The following is a 17,027-nucleotide window of genomic DNA, read 5'->3' on the forward strand; positions in this document are numbered from 1 at the left end:
TAAAGTGCGGCCCCAGCAAACTCAACTTTTTTCTATTTGAGTTGCAAAGGTTCACACAACAATTTGTTATTTTAAATTCTTTGAGCAAAATTATGTGGGTTAGTGGAGCATTCCATGTCAGCCAACTTGGACATTTAAGCTCTTTGGACTTTTTCAAAGTTGCATTTTTTACAGTGTAGCTAGCACATTATACTGTAGTATATATAAAGGTTGAAGCGTTAATTCACACTGTAGTTGAAGATATTTTATTTTCCAATGCCGCTAGATCTCGAAATGCATCTATGTATCTTTTCCCAGCATCTACAAATGTTTCATTCTATACTGAACAAAAATATAAACGCAACATGCAACAATTTCAAAGATTTTACTGAGTTACAGTTCATATGAGGAAATCAGTCAATTGAAATAAATTCATTAGGGTCTAATCTATGGATTTCACATGACTGGGAATACAGATATTCACCTGTTGGTCACAGATACCTTAAAAGAAATGGGCCTCACAATGAGCCTCAGGATCTCATCACGGTATTTCTGTGCATTCAAAATGCAATTGTGTTCACTGTTCGTAGCTTATGCCTGCCCATACCATAACCCCACCGCCACCATGGGGCACTCTGTCCACAACGTTGACATAAGCAAACCGCACGCCCACACGGCGTCATACACGTGGTCTGCGGTTGTGAGGCTGGTTGGACGTATTGCCAGATTCACTAAAACGGCGTTGGAGGCGGCTTATGGTAGAGAAATTAACATTACATTCTCTGGCAACAGCTCTGGTGGACATTCCTGCAGTCAGCATGTCAATTGCACACTCCCTCAAAACTTGAGACATCTGTGGCATTGTGTTGTGTGACAAAACTGCACATTTTAGAGTGGCCTTTTATTGTCCCCAGCACAAGGTGCACCTGTGTAATTATCAGCTTCTTGATATGCCACACCTGTCAGGTGGATGGATTATCTTGGCAAAGGAGAAATGCTCACTAACAGGGATGTAAACAAATTTGTGGCCAAAATTTGAGAGAAATAAGCTTCTTGTGCATTTGGAACATTTCTGGGATCTTTTATTTCAGCTCATGAAACATGGGACCAACACTTTACATGTTGCGTTTATATTTGTGTTCAGGGTAGTTACAAAGCAGCACCTTGTGGTACAAAGAAGCCATAAAACAACATCTGTAAACATTCTATTGACGTTACTAAGCGTTAACACTGCAGATGTATGGGTGGGAAGGCTAGGGGTGAAAAAAACACCCCTAGCCTTGGTCTAAAAATAACAAAAACAGCAGATGGAATGTTATTGTGAAAGCTTTATTATTTTTTGCCTTACTTTCCCAATGTTGTGGCAACATTAGGAGAATGTTCTGTGCTGGTTGGGAAATGGTGGAATATGGTGGATGTATGGATAGGCAGTGCTACAAGGCATACACCAGAAGCACATTCATTCAGTTGGTTTAACAAATCATCTGAACACAAATGCAAAGTCAATATACATTATTCGGATCATTCTTACTGTAGTATTTATGTTGAAAATGTATCGGCAACCCTACCATATTGGCAATGTTAGCAACCATTTCGTGCAATACTGGGTAGCAGCGTTTTGTAACGTAGGGGCGGCTAACGTGTGGGCAGTGTTACCGAGGTGAGCGGTGGTTTGTTATTAACAGGAGTCACATTAATGGTTAATTGTCACTGTAGAAGGTTGACTGGGGTTGTCTGAGCAGGATGGTATAGAATTAGCTTATGAGGGCAGAATGATGAGATAGAGTGTGTGAGTGTCTGAGTTAGTGTGCAGAGTTATCAGTTAATAAAATATACACTTTCTCCAAAAGATAATGTCACATCAAGAAGATAACAGGTAGATAGTCTGATGCTATGACACTTGACACGTAACAGGCAGGGTAGGGGAGAAAGGCTGGCAGGCAGGGAGCAGAAGTGCAAACAACAAGGGGTTTGACTGTCATTCTACTTATTTTTCCAATATTATGACATCAATGATTCTAAATCTATAAAGCCTCCTTGGAAGTGTAAATTAAGTTATTATGCATCTCAGTAAAAATGCAACCTAAAAATATTAAAAATAAAGCATTATTTGGTTCTCGTAGAGTAGGTAAATAAGTGCACAGTCCTAGATATCCTTTCTTCATTTGATTAGATCAGGGTTGCCATTTTGGATGCAGACCAGGGCTTTTTATTTACCAAAACATTTTTTCTTCCTCCTGGAAGGAAATACAACAATCCAGTTTCGTTGTTCACCCATAAGGGGGCATTAGATGCCCACGAAATCCTCAGCCAATCCAGAACAACTGTTCTCAGTTCTCATTGGTCCATGGTGTGCTGGATGGTTGGCTCATTCATGAGCGAGAAGACTGCTAGTCTAGCTAGTCTGTGTGTGTGTGTGTGTGTGTGTGTCACCGCACAACCTCTGTGACCCAATGTATCTGGAGGTCCATGTTTGATGCAGTAATTTCTAGGTCGTCCTTAGTTGTCATGCATCATGGCATGAACTCCAGTCACTTCCTGCAATTAACCTTCACATGTTGCTCAGGGATTTATCTCCATCTGGTCTATGGTCGACTATATAGCATATCCAAGAGATGCCACTCTTCTTCTCAGAGCTTCATGCGGTCTCCTCAGTTTCTCTTCAAGTCCATTTTCAACTAGTCCATGTAGGGTACAGTAGGTTCGGTGTGTGGTAGTGCAGCTGAAGGCAGGCATGCAGAGACAATCTTCAGTAATGAGAGAGGAGCTGCTCTCTTCTCTCTGTCCCTCAGCCCTCAGTCACAACCTGAGAGACAGAGACAGGACAACAGCGCCTCACAGTGGAGTGACTACGCTTATAGTTTATATACACATAGGGGAAGAGGAATATCGCCATAGGAACTGTGTGTTTGTGGGTTTTTTGCAGACAGTCCATTGTATGATGTATGTGTGTGATTCCTTGCATGTGCTGTCACAAGAAATTCTGTGCACCTGTGCGTGTTTGAGCGAGTAAAGAGTATTTACATTAGTTGCAAGATTCCATTTAGCTATGGCAGTGTCAAACATGTGTACATGTCTGTCAATGTCCATCAGTCCATGATTTAGAGATTGTCTGAAGGGATTGCACATGATAAATTCGTCAGTTATATTGTTATACATGCTGAGCTTGCGTGTGAATATGATTGTGTTTTCTGTATTTACGACCTGTTGTGTGTTTCTGACTGTAATATGATCTCTCTTATTATCTCAGTCAGTCCTTGCTGGTACACTTTCAGCTCCCCGGGTGCAGTTGAGAGTGCTGAGCCCAGGCAGGGTTACCCGTCCGCGGGTGTAGATGTCCCTGTCGAGCCCCTGGTTCATCCTCTTGACCAGGTTCTTCTCGTAGAGCAGGGGGTGGTAGGCCCCCAAAGTGCAGGCTGCGTCGTAGAAGCGTTGGTAGTAGTGACACAGTTCCGTCTTCCTCTGAGATGGCAGGAACTCGTACAAGTGTACTACCTCACACAGGGACATCATCAAAACCGTACCTGGAGGGAGGGGAGAGGGAGGGGGTGTAGTAGAGAAAGAAGGGGGGGGTTCAGTTGAAAGTAAACTGGGGATAATCCGGCTCGAAGGACCATAAAGAAAAAATATCCAGGTTGGATTGTATGATTTTTAAAATGCAAATCAATTTATAACATTTTTGACATGCGTTTTTCTGGATTTTTTTGTTGTTATTCTGTCTCTCACTGTTCAAATAAACCTACCATTAAAATTATAGATTGATCATGTCTTTGTCAGTGGGCAAACGTAAAAAATCAGCAGGGGATCAAATACTTTTTTCCCTCACTGTATATAGTACCAGTCAAAAGTTTGGACACGCCTACTCATTCCAGGGTTTCTTTATTTTTACTATTTTCTACATAATAATAGTGAAGACATCAAAACTATGAAATAACACATACGGAATCATGTAGTAACCAAAAAAGTGTTAAACAAATCAAAATATATTTTATATTTGAGATTCTAAGGAAGTCAATTTATAACATTTTTGACATGCGTTTTTCTGGATTTTGTTGTTGTTATTCTGTCTCTCATTGTTCAAATAAACCTACCATTAAAATTATAGACTGATAATTTCTTTGTCAGTGGGCAAACGTACAAAATCAGCAGGGGATCAAATACTTTTTTCCCTCACTGTATATAGTACCAGTCAAAAGTTTGGACACGCCTACTCATTCCAGGGTTTCTTTATTTTTACTATTTTCTACATAATAATAGTGAAGACATCAAAACTATGAAATAACACATACGGAATCATGTAGTAACCAAAAAAGTGTTAAACAAATCAAAATATATTTTATATTTGAGATTCTAAGGAAGTCAATTTATAACATTTTTGACATGCGTTTTTCTGGATTTTGTTGTTGTTATTCTGTCTCTCATTGTTCAAATAAACCTACCATTAAAATTATAGACTGATAATTTCTTTGTCAGTGGGCAAACGTACAAAATCAGCAGGGGATCAAATACTTTTTTCCCTCACATACCCCTACCAGAAGCCATGGAATACAGGCAACATCCGCACTGAGGTAAAGGGTAGAGCTGCCGCTTTCAAGAAGCGGGACTCTAACCCGGATGCTTATAAGAAATCCCGCTATGCCCTCCGACGAACCATCAAACAGGCAAAGCGTCAATACAGGACTAAGATCGAATCGTACTACACCGGCTCCGACGCTCGTCAGATGTGGCAGGGCTTGCAAACTATTACAGACTCCAAAGGGAAGCACAGCCACGAGCTGCCCAGTGACACGAGCCTACCAGATGAGCTAAATTACTTCTATGCTCGCTTCGAGGCAAGTAACACTGAAACATGCATGAGAGCATCAGCTGTTCTGGACGACTGTGTGATCGCGCTCTCCATAGCCGATGTGAATAAGACCTTTAAACAGGTCAACATTCACAAGGCCGCAGGGCCAGATGGATTATCAGGACGTGTACGCCGAGCACGCGCTGACCAACTGGCAAGTGACTTCACTGACATTTTCAACCTCTCCCTGTCTGAGTCTGTAATACCAACATGTCTCAAGCAGACCACCATAGTCCCTGTGCCCAAGAACACTAAGGTAACGTGCCTAAATGACTATTGACCCGTAGCACTCACGTCTGTAGCCATGAAGTGCTTTGAAAGGCTGGTCATGGCTCACATCAACACCATTATCCCAGAAAACCTAGACCCACTCCAATTTGCATACCGCCCCAACAGATTTACAGATGATGCAATCTCTATTGCGCTCCACACTGCCCTTTCACACCTGGACAAAAGGAACACCTATGTGAGAATGCTATTCATTGACTACAGCTCAGCATTCAACACCATCGTGCCCTCAAAGCTCATCACGAAGCTAACTGGATCCTGGAATTCCTGATGGGCCGCCCGCAGGTGGTAAGGGTAGGTAACAAAACGTCCGCCACACTGATCCTCAACACGGGGGCCCCTCAGGGGTGCGTGCTCAGTCCCCTCCTGTACTCCCTGTTCACTCATGACTGCATGGCCAGGCACGACTCCAACACCATCATTAAGTTTGCTGACGACATAACAGTGGTAGGCCTGATCACCGACAATGACGAGACAGCATATAGGGAGGAGATCAGAGACCTGGCCGTGTGGTGCCAGGACAACAACCTCTCCCTCAACGTGATCAAGACAAAGGAGATATTTGTTAACTACAGGAAAAAGAAGAGGACCGAGCACGCCCCCATTCTTATCGACGGGGCTGTAGTGGAGCATGTTGAGAAAGTCCTGTTCCTTGGTGTCCACATCACCACCAAACTAACATGGTCCAAGCACACCAAGACAGTTGTGAAGAGGGCACGACAAAACCTATTCCCCCTAAGGAGACTGAAAAGATTTGGCATGGGTCCTCAGATCCTCAAAAGGTTCTACAGCTGCACCATCGAGAGCATCCTGATTGGTTGCATCACTGCCTGGTATGGCAACTGCTTGGCCTCCGACCGCAAGGTACTACAGAGGGTAGTGTGTACGGCCCAGTCCATCACTAAGGCCAAGCTTCCTGCCATCCAGGACCTCTATACCAGGCGGTGTCAGACGAAGGCCCTAAAAATTGTCAAAGACTCCAGCCACCGTAGTCATAGACTGTTCTCTCTGCTACCGCACGGCAAGCGGTACTGGAGTGCCAAGTCTAGGTCCAAGAGGCTTCTAAAGAGCTTCTACCCACAAACCGTAAGACTCCTGAACATCTAATCAAATGGCTACCCAAACTATTTGCATAGTTCCCCCCCCCTTTACGCTGCTGCTACTCTCTGTTTATTATGTATGCATAGTCACTTTAATAACTCCACCTACAGTTGAAGTCAGAAGTTTACATACACTTAGGTTGGAGTCATTAAAACTAGTTTTTCAACCACTCCACACATTTCTTGCTAACAAACTATAGTTTTGGCAAGTCGGTTAGGACATCTACTTTGTGCATGACACAAGTAATTTTTCCAACAATTGTTTACGGACATATTATTTCACTTATAATTCACTGTATCACAATTCCAGTGAGTCAGAAGTTTACATATACTAAGTTGACTGTGCCTTTAAAATTCCAGAAAATGATGTCATGGCTTTAGAAGCTTCTGATAGGCTAATTGACATCATTTGAGTCAATTGGAGGTGTAACTGTGGATGTATTTCAAGGCCTACCTTCAAACTCAGTGCCTCTTTGCTTGACATCATGGGAAAATCAAAATAAATCAGCCAAGACCTCAGAAAAAATATGGTAGACCTCCACAAGTCTGGTTCATCCTTGGGAGCAATTTCCAAATGCCTGAAGGTACCACGTTCATCTGTACAAACAATAGTACGCTAGTATAAACACCATGGGACCACGCAGCCGTCATACCGCTGAGGAAGGAGACGCGTTCTGTCTCCTAGAGATTAACGTACTTTGGTGCGAAAAGTGCATATCAATCCCAGAACAACAGCAAAGGACCTTGTGAAGATGCTGGAGGAAACAGGTACAAAAGTATCTATATCCACAGTAAAACAAGTCCTATATCGACATAACCTGAAAGGCCGCTCAGCAAGGAAGAAGCCACTGCTCCAAAACCGCCATAAAAAAGCCAGACTACGGTTTGCAACTGCACATGGGGACAAAGATCGTACTTTTTGGAGAAATGTCCTCTGGTCTGATGAAACAAAAATAGAACTGTTTGGCCATAATGACCATCGTTATTTTTGGAGGAAAAAGGGGGCTGCTTGCAAGCTGAAGAACACCATCGCAACCGTGAAGCACGGGGGTGGCAGCATCATGCTGTGGGGGTGCTTTGCTGCATGAGGGACTGGTGCACTTCACAAAATAGATGGCATCATGAAGAAGGAAAATTATGTGGATATATTGAAGCAACATCTCAAGACATCAGTCAGGAAGTTAAAGCTTGGTCACAAATGGGTCTTCCAAATGGCCAATGACCCCAAGCATACTTCCAAAGTTGTGGCAAAATGGCTTAAGGACAACAGAGTCAAGGTATTGGAGTGGCCATCACAAAGCCCTGACCTCAATCCTATAGAAAATTTGTGGGCAGAACTGAAAAAGCGTGTGCGAGCAAGGAGGCCTACAAACCTGACTCAGTTACACCAGCTCTGTCAGGAGGAATGGGCCAAAATTCACCCAATTTATTGTGGGAAGCTTGTGGAAGGCTACCTGAAACGTTTGACATAACATTTGATTTGATTTGATTTGGTAGCCATGCTGGTTAAGTGTGCTTTGAATTCTAAATAAATCACAGACAGTGTCAACAGCAAAGCACCCCCACATCATAACACCTCCTCTCCATGCTTTTCGGTGGGAACTACACATGCAGAGATAATCCGTTCACCCACACAGCGTCTCACAAAGACACGGCGGTTGGAACCAAAAATCTCCAATTTGGACTCCAGACCAAAGGACACATTTCCACCGGTCTAATGTCCATTGCTTGTGTTTCTTGGCCCAAGCAGGTCTCTTCTTCTTATTGGTGTCCTTTAGTAGTGTTTCTTTGCAGCAATTCTACCATGAAGACCTGATTCATACAGTCCCCTCTGAACAGTTGATATTGAGATGTGTCTGTTACTTGAACTCTGTGAAGCATTTATTTGGGCTTCAATTTCTGAGGCTGGTAACTCTAATGAACGTATCCTCTGCAGCAGAGGTAACTCTGGGTCTTCCATTCCTGTGGCGGTCCTCATGAGAGCCAGTTTCATCATAGCGCTTGATGGTTTTTGTGACTGCACTTGAAGAAACTTTCAAAGTTCTTGAAATGTTCAGTATTGACTGACCTTCATGTCTTAAAGTAATGATGGACTGTCGTTTCTCTTTGCTTATGTGAGCTGTTCTTGCCATAATATGGACTTTGTCTTTTACCAAATAGGGCTATCTTCTGTAGTCCCCCCTACCTTTTCACAACACAACTGATTGGCTCAAACACATTAAGAAGGAAATAAATTCCACAAATTAACTTTTAAGAAGGCACACCTGTTAATTGAAATGCATTCCATGTGACTACCTCATGAAGCTGGTTGAGAGAATGCCAAGAGTGTGCAAAGCTGTCATCAAGGCAAAGGGTGGCTATTTGAAGAATCTCAAATATAAAATATATTTTGATTTGTTTAACACTTTTTTGGTTACTACATGATTTCATTTTTGTTATTTTATAGTTTTGATATCTTCACTATTATTCTACAATGTAAAAAATAGTAAACATAAAGAAACACCCTTGAATGAGTAGGTATGTCCAAACTTTTTTTTAGTCATTTAGCAGACGCTCTTATCCAGAGCGACTTACAGGAGCAATTAGGGTTAAGTGCCTTGCTCAAGGGCACATCGACAGATTTTTCACCTAGTCGGCTCTGGGATTAGAACCAGCGACCTTTCGGTTACTGGCACAACGCTCTTACCCACTAAGCTACCTGCCGCCCTTTTGACTGGTAGTGTATATATTTTTCTCTCTGCATTGTTTGGAAGGGCCCATAAGTAAGCATTTCATTGTTAGTCTATACCTGTTGTTTACGAAGCATGTGACAAATAACATTTGATTTGACAGACTATTGAGATCCACCCCTGATCTGCCTTGATCTCTATATGGTAACCAGAAGGTTAGTAGAATTCACTGTATAGTTTACCTAGCAGTCCAGAGGAGGGCGGGTTCTTCTGGATGGGCTCGGCCATGTTGTCCTGGATTCGCTGCCATAGCTGCCACTCAAAGCAGGGGTGCAGGATGTAGAAGGGCTGGAGGGGGTGGAGCCTCCTGTACCGCTGGTACTGGGCGAAGATGGGGTAGTCAGTCTTGTTGTACCACTGAGAAAGGGCAATGGGTGGGTGGGGTGGTAAGGGAGAGAGGGAAGGAGAGGAGAAAGTGACAGGGAGCAAGTTGAGAAGAGAAGAAGAGGTTTTTGTTTTGGTACTTTCTGTCCATGTTGTTTAAGTTCAATATTCAACAACATCTACCACTCCCTGGTTAGGATTCGGCACCCTCACTGCCGCAGCCCGGGTTCGATTCCCAGTCAGGGAACTACTCTTTTAAGCATTATTTTATACTGTGTACACACTACGCTGTATCCTGTGCACATGACAAGTAAACTTTGATTTTATATTCATATTACTTTTTCACACACATAAGGACACACATTTATTTCTTTGGATCTGAAAAGTGGTAGTAACATTGTAAACAAAACGGTGGACTCGTTTATTTAACCTTTATTTAAGCAGGGAGTCATGCTGAGTCCACGGTCTCTTTCACAGATGAGCCCTGCATTATATGGAGGACCAAAGCTGCTGCAATTAGAATGAAAGGAATAAATAGATAAATGCACATAAGTAGATAAAAACATGAATAAGTAACTAAATCCACACATAGATATATATTTTTTTAAATAACACATAAATAGATAAATAATTATTTAAATAATTAATCCCACTTTCTTTAATTTTATTCATTTATATTATTTCTTCATTTATTTATTTATTTCTGTATTTCTTCCTCCAATATGATTATGTGGGGGTGTCAAGCAAACATATGCGGGTGTTATCTAACACACCATTGGTTGATCAATACCACGACGCGATGATCGATTGCATTTGCCTGGGCTGCATTCAGTATGACAGAACGTGTTCAAAGTTTAAAGGCCATGTTTCACATTAGCACCCCACAAACAATAATGTGTAGCACATATAGCTATGTATAAATATGATATGTCACTTTCTGGAGGGAAATTGGAGATAAAATCTATTATATGCTGCTGTGCTGCACGTGCATCATAAAAATACATAAAAATAACAAATTGAACACTGAGCCATTAGGTGAAACAGGTGAACAGCTTTGGAACACTGAGCCATTGACTGCACCAGGTGGGTGTGTTACGAGTGGGTTGCTTTTGACAATAAGGCACCGGACTACAACCATATCGTTTTGAACCTAGAAGAAGACCAAGAGACGAGAGTAGGCAAGAAGGAGTCGACTGGGATTGGCGAGACGAATGTCCTGAAAAGCATGGTAAGCTAACATTACTGAGTATCAAGCTAGCTAGCTTGGCCACAACTGATAAAGTGGAGTTATCTAGCTAGCTGCGTTTTACAGCCAGACTCAGTTTTACACTTAGCTAGCTAGCTAATGAACTAAACTGCAATTATCATAAACCATTATTTTCTAGGTAGCGGGGAGGGGTTGGGTTGTGGGTTCAAAATACACTGCTGCCCTTTAAATACTTCACTCATTGCTTCAAGCGCCACCACGGCACACCCACCAAACGGAGCAAATGTATCTCAGTCTGTTCAAGAACGTACAAGAATGTTTTGGGGAAAACGCATCCCTGGTGTGGTGCCTAGTTGAAACTAAATCCTGCAGTACCTGCGGCACTCCAGGAACAGGGTTGTCTACCCCTGCTCTAGGGTCCTGTGGTGAAAGGACTGCTGTGCAAGGTATTGGGCAACAGCTTTCTTCCAGGGCCCATATTCACAAAGTGTCTCAGAGTAGGGATAGTGATCTAGGATAACCTTCCCCTTGTCAATGGAATTGTACTCGGTGTGAAGGCAAAACTGATCCTAAAATCACTACTACTCTGGCCTGTCAGCAATGCCACTCCATCTGAAATGCAACCAAAACATGAATAAGAATGATCTTAGTCAGTCAGTTAATTGAGTTAATGAAACACTCATGTAAATGTGCACAAGCCCCCTAATCAGCCAAATTATATGAAAACAACACAGCCTATTTGCAGTAAAACAAGGACGGGCATTTTTCATGCCAACTTTCAGTCACAAAAGCATAAATAAACAGGCAAGGGAACAAAGTAGTTTGACAAAAACTGCTCAAATCGTCAGTAACTAGCTACCAATATAATTACCAATTATCTAGCTAGTTTTTATATTCTAGAAACCTAGCTAGAGTCGACTTAGCTAGCTAGCTAAAGTTAACTGTTGGTGGGAGTAAGCTAACGTTAGCTAGCCTTCCCCCAGCAGTTTCAAGATAGCAGGCTAGTTAATGGCATTTTTATCAACTTTATCAAATCAGATGAATAGCTATCAAATATATTCGTTCACCTATGTGTCCCTTCTTCTTCGATGAGGTTTAATGGAGGTTGGCATCAAATAAATGTTGCATTACTGCCACCTACTAGACTGGAGTATACCTCCCTTATACTTTGCTTAAAAAAAATAATAATAATTAAAAAAAAATCTACAAATACCCTACAATCTAACCCTACACTCACTAAAAACCCACCACCCACTCCACTAATTAAATCTATCTAGTCCTACCTCAGGCCAACAGCCTGAAAGGACGGGCACAACCACTCAACACACCCTGTAACTCTTCTGACGTCAAGTCTCGTACACACACATTCCTCTCTGCAGCTGCCACCACAAACTCAATTTTCTGCGACTTACGTTCCATCCCTGCAATACAGTTGATAACCATTGTTATAAACGCTAAAAATCTAATCTTACTGAAGCATATATAACTTGTTGGCCTATCCCTCTGTACTGGTACAGAGCTACTACTCACATCACTCCTCTCATGATCCCTCCCCCTTGCCCCATCTTCCTCTACTTTCTTCTAGCCTCAGCATACAATAACTTCTGCACTACTCTAACCCTGGAAACTTCAACATGCCTCTCTCGCACGGGACATTTCTGATCCCCAGCCCCATGAGCACCCCTACACTTAACACATACTACTACTCTCTCCAATGCTACAAATTCCTTTGCCTCATGCCCTTCTGCACACTTCTCACACCTAGGAACATCCCTCCTACACACTGCTGCCACATGCCCATAAGCTTGACACCTGTAACAACGTAATGTATTCGGTACAGGATAACTTATATACCCTAACATCACTTTGTCAGGCTTTCTTGAGAGCAAAACAATTCACATCTCTTGTCCCCATTCGTTTAACACGGAGCACCTGCTCCCTCTGACCAGCAGAAACACAAACAATTATCACCGGATCACTTCTGGTTACCCTCACTGATTCCACAGCACCCAACTCTGTTTTCACCCAACCTGAAACCACAAATGGATCAGCCAAAAGGTAAGGGTCCACTTTTTCCCAAAATGTCATTTCTACCATCAGACTCCTCTTCATCCTGACCCTCGGTGTGAGCCAAGGGCCCCGAAAACTTCACCACACCTACCACCTCCGATACTTCGCCTTCACTCGCTTCCATTTCTCCACCTGTCTTCAAATCGGCATACAGCTCACTCTGCTTATACGTTCTACCATTCTTCTTTAACAAACTCAATTTCTTCCCGCAATTTTTAACCGATTCAAGCTCACCCTCTTCCTCCCTCTATGCGACCTCCTCTGCCTCTCTTTTCCCCTCCATTCCTCCCCCGTCTCCTTATGATAATACTGTACTTCTCCTGACATACAGTGGTGAAAAAAAGTATTTAGTCAGCCACCAATTGTGCAAGTTCTCCCACTTAAAAAGATGAGAGAGGCCTGTAATTTTCATCATAGGTACACGTCAACTATGACAGACAAAATGAGATTTTTTTTCTCCAGAAAATCACATTGTAGGATTTTTAATGAATTTATTTGCAAATTATGGTGGAAAATAAGTATTTGGTCAATATCAAAAGTTTCTCAATACTTTGTTATATACCCTTTGTTGGCAATGACACAGGTCAAACGTTTTCTGTAAGTCTTCACAAGGTTTTCACACACTGTTGCTGGTATTTTGGCCCATTCCTCCATGCAGATCTCCTCTAGAGCAGTGATGTTTTGGGGCTGTCGCTGGGCAACACAGACTTTCAACTCCCTCCAAAGATTTTCTATGGGGTTGAGATCTGGAGACTCCAGGACCTTGAAATGCTTCTTACGAAGCCACTCCTTCGTTGCCCGGGCGGTGTGTTTGGGATCATTGTCATGCTGAAAGACCCAGCCACGTTTCATCTTCAATGCCCTTACTGATGGAAGGAGGTTTTCACTCAAAATCTCACGATACATGGCCCCATTCATTTTTCCTTTACACGGATCAGTCGTCCTGGTCCCTTTGCAGAAAAACAGCCCCAAAGGATGATGTTTTCACTCCCATGCTTCACAGTAGGTATGGTGTTCTTTGGATGCAACTCAGCATTCTTTGTCCTCCAAACACGACAAGTTGAGTTTTTACCAAAAAGTTATATTTTGGTTTCATCTGACCATATGACTTTCTCCCAATCCTCTTCTGGATGCACTCTAGCAAACTTCAGACGGGCCTGGACATGTACTGGCTTAAGCAGGGGGGACACGTCTAGCACTGCAGGATTTGAGTCCCTGGCGGCGTAGTGTGTTACTGATGGTAGGCTTTGTTACTTTGGTCCCAGCTCTCTGCAGGTCATTCACTAGGTCCCCCCGTGTGGTTCTGGGATTTTTGCTCACCGTTCTTGTGATCATTTTGACCCCACGGGGTGAGATCTTGCGTGGAGCCCCAGATCGAGGGAGATTATCAGTGGTCTTGTATGTCTTCCATTTCCTAATAATTGCTCCCACAGTTGATTTCTTCAAACCAAGCTGCTTACCTATTGCAGATTCAGTCTTCCCAGCCTGGTGCAGGTCTACAATTTTGTTTCTGGTGTCCTTTGACAGCTCTTTGGTCTTGGCCATAGTGGAGTTTGGAGTGTGACTGTTTGAGGTTGTGGACAGGTGTCTTTTATACTGATAACAAGTTCAAACAGGTGCCATTAATACAGGTAACGAGTGGAGGACAGAGGAGCCTCTTAAAGAAGAAGTTACTGGTCTGTGAGAGCCAGAAATTTTGCTTGTTTGTAGGTGACCAAATACTTATTTTCCACCATAATTTGCAAATAAATTCATTAAAAATCCTACAATGTGATTTTCTGGATTTTCTTTTCTCAATTTGTCTGACATAGTTGACGTGAACCTATGATGAAAATGACAGGCCTCTCTCATCTTTTTAAGTGGGAGAACTTGCACAATTGGTGGCTGACTAAATACTTTTTTTCCCCACTGTACATCTTGTTCTTGCCCACTCAAGGGATGCCATTTTCCCCTGGGCTAATCCTTTCTCCTCAATAACTCTGCACGTGCACTGGCTATGTGTCCCTTGTAGCAGCTAGCTGACCCAAGCTTTTGATGCATGCCTCCACACGGAAAATCAGCTAATCTGGAGATGCGTCGTTTTCAGCAGCGGCCAGCACTGTATGTGAAGTTAACCACTCTAAAGATTAGCCACAATAGTGGAATTTGCGGTTAACCTTCAGAATAAAGGTCCTGCATTGAAACGGACACAAATAGTGGAATGATGCCATATTTGCACTAGATAATGCTTAACATGTTTGGAATGTTATATAAATTCAGCAAAAGACAATTGATTAATTAATTTCAAAGGACAAATCAGTTTAAATCCAAATGTGGATGTATTAGACTTCATAATTGCATTGGGGGCATACGTATATTTTACTGTACAGCCACATTTGGATTTAAACTGATTTGTCCTATGGATTGTGGATAAATGAGATGGGGTATCAGCCTATTCAGTGACACCCACAGAACACAACTGTGAAGAGTTTACACACATTAGCGTCGTAGCTCTTATTGCAGGACTTTGTGGGAAATCACCTCCCCAGTCAGTCTGGTGTGCGTATTGGACATTCATAATGCAATGTACCGCCTTACCTATTGTAAAAAATGTCTAGCTGGAGCCGTCTGAGCGGTCGGCTGTGAATGCCCTCACCCACTAGTACTTAATGTGATATAATTGGTTCTGACTCGCTACAGGCTGTCCGGCAAGAACAGTAAAGATTCTTCTTAGTCCAGGACTTTTATTATCTTCATCACTAACACACACTATAGTATTCACACTCACACACACAAATCTTCAGTTTACATAGGATGGACTTGTGGTTCTGAAGGGGAAGAACAAATATGCAATGTTTTAAGCTATGCAATAGGAATATCTACACAGGAATTAATGCCATAGCATCTATTCAGGGATATTCACATAACAGCATACACATTTACAGCAGTATACAGTATGTATAAACATCTCGCTGGCGAGAGAGAGAACAAATTACTTAGACAGGCGAGATTTACACGATATACTGTATACAAAGGTATGTGGACACCAATTCAAATGGGTGGATTCGGCTATTTCAGCCACACCCATTGCTGACAGGTGTGTAAAATCGAGCACACAGCCATGCAATCTCCATAGACAAACATTGGCAGTAGAATGGCCTTACTAAAGAGCTCAGTGACTTTCAGTGTGCCACCATCATAGGATGCCACCTTTCCAAAGTCAGTTTGTCAAATTTTGCCCTGCTAGAGCTGCCCCGGTCAACTGTAAGTGCTGGTTTTGTGCAGTGGAAATGTCTAGGAGCAACAACGGCTCAGCCGCAAAGTGGTAGGCCACACAAGCTCACAGAACAGGACAGGACCGCCGAGTGCTGTAGCGCATAAAAATCGTCTGTCCTCGGTTGCAACACTCACTACCGAGTTCCAAACTGCCTCTGGAAGCAATGTCAGCGCAATAACTGTTTGTCAGGAGCTTCATGAAATGGGTTTCCATGGCCGAGCAGCCGCACACAAGCCTAAGATCACCATGCGCAATGCCAAGCGTCTGATGGAGTGGTGTAAAGCTCGCTGCCATTGGACTCTGGAGCAGTGGAAACGCGTTCCCTGGAGTGATGAATCACGCTTCACCATCTGGCAGTCCGATGGACGAATCTGGGTTTGGCCGATGCCAGGAGAACGCTACCTGCCCCGATGCATAGTGCCAACTGTAAAGTTTGGTGTAGGAGGAATAATGGTCTGGGGCTGTTTTTCATGGTTTGGGCTAGGCCATTTAGTTCCAGTGAAGGAAAATCTTAACGCTAGAGCATACAATAACATTCTGTGCTTCCAACTTTGTGAAAGGCCCTTTCCTGTTTCAGCATGACGATGCCCCCGTGCACTAAGCGAGGTCCATACCGAAATGGTTTTTCAAGATCGGTGTGGAAGAACTTGACTGGCCTGCACAGAGCCCTGACCTCAACCCCATCGAACATCTTTGGGATGAATTGGAACGCCGACTGTGAGCCAGGCCTAATCGCCCAACATCAGTGACCGACCTAACTAATGCTCTTGTGGCTGAATGGAAGCAAGTCCCCGCAGCAATGTTCCAACATCTAGTGGAAAGCCTTTTACATTTACATTTTAGTAGACGCTCTTATCCAGAGCAACTTACAGTTAGTGCATACATTATTTTTTATACCCCCCGTGGGAAGCGAACCCACAACCCTGGTGTTGCAAATGCCATGCTCTACCAACTGAGCTACATCCCCGCCGGCCATTCCCTCCCCTACCCTGGACAAATTGTGCGCCAACCCATGGGTCTCCCGGTCACGGCCGGCTACGACAGAGCCTGGATTCGAACCAGGATCTCTAGTGGCACAGCTAGCACGGCGATGCAGTGCCTTAGACCACTGCGCCACTCGGCCTTCCCAGAAGAGTGGAGGCTGTTATAGCTGCTAAGGGGGGACCAACTGCATATTCATGCCAATGATTTTGGAATGAGAAATTCGACGAGTAGGTGTCCACAAACT

The 17,027-nt window shown here is 43.1% G+C and overlaps 1 protein-coding gene across 2 annotated transcripts in view; it reads right to left on the reverse strand.

Annotated features, from left to right (window-relative positions):
- Positions 1-1,287: 1,287 nt before the first annotated feature.
- Positions 1,288-17,027, reverse strand: part of st6gal1 (ST6 beta-galactosamide alpha-2,6-sialyltranferase 1) — a 134,218-nt gene continuing 118,478 nt past the window's right edge. For both annotated transcript variants that reach the window (XM_041894629.2, XM_041894630.2), the window contains 2 exons: positions 9,125-9,299; positions 1,288-3,503 (listed from right to left, as the gene is read on the reverse strand). In XM_041894629.2, coding sequence (XP_041750563.1) covers positions 3,226-3,503; positions 9,125-9,299 — 453 coding nt within the window. In that variant the 3' untranslated portion in view covers positions 1,288-3,225. The remainder of the gene's footprint in view (positions 3,504-9,124; positions 9,300-17,027) is intronic.

Source organism: Coregonus clupeaformis, chromosome 13, assembly GCF_020615455.1.
Source record: "Coregonus clupeaformis isolate EN_2021a chromosome 13, ASM2061545v1, whole genome shotgun sequence".
Classification (NCBI taxonomy): Eukaryota; Metazoa; Chordata; class Actinopteri; order Salmoniformes; family Salmonidae; genus Coregonus; species Coregonus clupeaformis.